The following is a 2,154-nucleotide window of genomic DNA, read 5'->3' on the forward strand; positions in this document are numbered from 1 at the left end:
CCCCAGCACGTCAAGTGGCCCTCGGTGTCGGCGCTGGACGAGGCGGCGCCGGCCGCGCTGTCCCCCGGCGTCCCCCGGGGCCACCGGCGCTCAGCCTCGTGCGGCTCGGCCGTCCCCGCCGCGTCCCCGTCCGACTGCCGCATCATCCGGGCGCGCATGGAGCTGCACAACGGCAGCCTCTACAAGAGCATCCTGGCGAGTGTCCCCTCCCCGGGGCATCTAATGTCCCTTCGTCCCCGTGCCGGACGCCTGGGCCCCTCCGTGACGGCGCTTGTCCCCCACCCCGCGCAGATCACGAGCCAGGACAAGACGCCGGCTGTGGTGGCCAAAGTGCTGGAGAAGCACGGGCAGGACGGGCAGGACGCCGGGCGCTTCCAGCTCGTGCAGCTGCTGCCGGGCGAGCGGGGTGAGGTGGCACCGGGGCCACCGTGTCCCCAAGGTCCTGGGACCCCAAGGCCCCGAGCTGCTGGGTCCCCCAGTTCTGTGTCCCCAAGTTGCTGCAGCCCTGAGTCACTGGGTCCCTAAGGTGCTAGGTCCCCAAGAGTCATGGCATTGGAGCCACTGTGTCCCCAAGGGCTATGTCACCAAGGCCTCTGTGTCCCCAAGATGCTGCAGCCCTGAGTCACTGGGTCCCCAAAGTGCCACCTCCTCAAGGTGCTCCCCAAGGGCTGTGTCACCAAGGCCACTGTGTCCCCAAGGGCTGGGTCCTGAAGTCCCCGCATGCCCGAACCACTGGGTCCCCAAAGTGCCACATCCCCAAGCTGCCATGTCCCCAGGCAGTGGGTTCCTCAGCACTGGGTCCCTTAGTGGTGTGTCCCCAGATGGGGCCACACATCCCCAAGTGCCTTGTCCCCAAGCCATCACGTCCCCATGCCGGCTCCCTTAGTGCTGTGTCCCCAAACCACTGAGTCCCCAAGCACCATGTACCCAAGTACCCTTAGTGCCATGTCCCTTACTGCCACATCCCCAAATCCCTGTGTCCCCCAAGTGTCATGTCCCCAACCCACTACGTCCCCAGGGCCAGGTCCTTACTGCTGTGTCCCCAAACTGCTGAGTCCCTAAGGGTTGTGTCCCCAAGTGCTGATTCCCTTAGTGCCATGTCCCTTAGTGCCATGTCCCCAAATCCCTGTGTCCCTAAGGGCCGTGTCCTCAAGTGCTGGGTCCCCAATCACCACATCCCCAAGGGCCATGTCCCCAAGTACTGATGCCCTTAGCGCCGTGTCCCCAAATCTCTGTGTCCCCGAGGGCCACGTCCCCAAACCRCTGGGCCTCCTATCCCCCCATGGGYGCCCCCAATGTCTCCCGTGTCCCCACCGTGTCCCCGCAGAGCTGCCGCTGCCGCCCTCGGCCAACGTCTTCTACGCCATGAACGGCGCCAGCCTGGACTTCGCGCTGCGCCCGCGGGCGCCCGCCGACCTCAGCGCCACCTTCCCCAAGGCCCGGGCGGCCGGGCGCCGCCGGGCCCTCTTCTGAGACGTCCCCGAGTGTCCCCTCGCTGTCGCCCACACTACCGCAATAAAGACACTACGGGCTGGGCCCGGCGGGGCCAACGCGGCTTCTTTGAGGGCGCCGTCACGGCACGGGGGACAAGGGATGTGGGGGACAAGGGACATGGGGGCCGAGGGCTCAGGTCTTGCCCGCGGCGCCCTTGCCCTGCGCCCGCTGGAAGTCCTGCTGCAGCCGCCCCAGCAGCTCCCGCTGCTGCTCCGCGCGCCGCTCCAGCTCCTGCATCTGCTGCTCGTAGCGCTTGCTGCCCGGAGGGGTGATGCGTTTGTCCCCAAAACGTGTCCCCAAAACGTGTCCCCAACCCTCGGTGTCCCCCCCCCGGCGCCACTCACATCTCGCCCGTGATGTAGTCGAGGCGCTTGCCCACGGTGGCCTTGGCCTCCTCCATGTCCTGCTTGACCAGCACGGGCCCGATGAGCTTGAAGATGGTGTTGGTGGCGTCGAGCAGCTCCAGCTCCTGGCGGGGGACAGCGCGGCGGGTGGCACCGTGGCCTTGGGGACACCTTGGGGACACCTTGGGGACACCTTGGGGACACCTTGGGGACACCTTGGGGCCAGGCGCTCACCTCCTTGACGATGTTGTTCTCCGTGAGCTGCGCCTCGAGCTTCTGCCGCGCCGTCACCGTCTTGCTGAGGTCTGCGGAGGGC

At 67.2% G+C, this 2,154-nt stretch overlaps 2 protein-coding genes across 2 annotated transcripts in view; one reads left to right on the plus strand and one right to left on the minus strand.

The window, feature by feature from the left end:
* The window catches only part of RGL2 (ral guanine nucleotide dissociation stimulator like 2), a gene marked incomplete at its 5' end in the record, with an annotated part of 7,982 nt that extends 6,501 nt beyond the window's left edge, over positions 1–1,481 (plus strand). Inside the window, 3 exons of the mRNA XM_026050243.1 lie at positions 7–195; positions 292–406; positions 1,328–1,481. Coding sequence (XP_025906028.1) covers positions 7–195; positions 292–406; positions 1,328–1,473 — 450 coding nt within the window. The remainder of the gene's footprint in view (positions 1–6; positions 196–291; positions 407–1,327) is intronic.
* A 62-nt stretch (positions 1,482–1,543) lies between these two features.
* Positions 1,544–2,154, minus strand: part of PFDN6 (prefoldin subunit 6) — a 2,316-nt gene continuing 1,705 nt past the window's right edge. The window contains exons 3-5 of the mRNA XM_026050242.1: positions 2,073–2,152; positions 1,839–1,963; positions 1,544–1,750 (exon numbers count right to left, since the gene is read on the minus strand). Of these exons, the coding sequence (XP_025906027.1) occupies positions 1,627–1,750; positions 1,839–1,963; positions 2,073–2,152 (329 nt within the window). The 3' untranslated portion in view covers positions 1,544–1,626. The remainder of the gene's footprint in view (positions 1,751–1,838; positions 1,964–2,072; positions 2,153–2,154) is intronic.

The sequence above is a fragment of the Nothoprocta perdicaria genome, unplaced genomic scaffold, assembly GCF_003342845.1.
Source record: "Nothoprocta perdicaria isolate Ctin4 unplaced genomic scaffold, notPer1 scaffold_663, whole genome shotgun sequence".
Taxonomy (NCBI): Eukaryota; Metazoa; Chordata; class Aves; order Tinamiformes; family Tinamidae; genus Nothoprocta; species Nothoprocta perdicaria.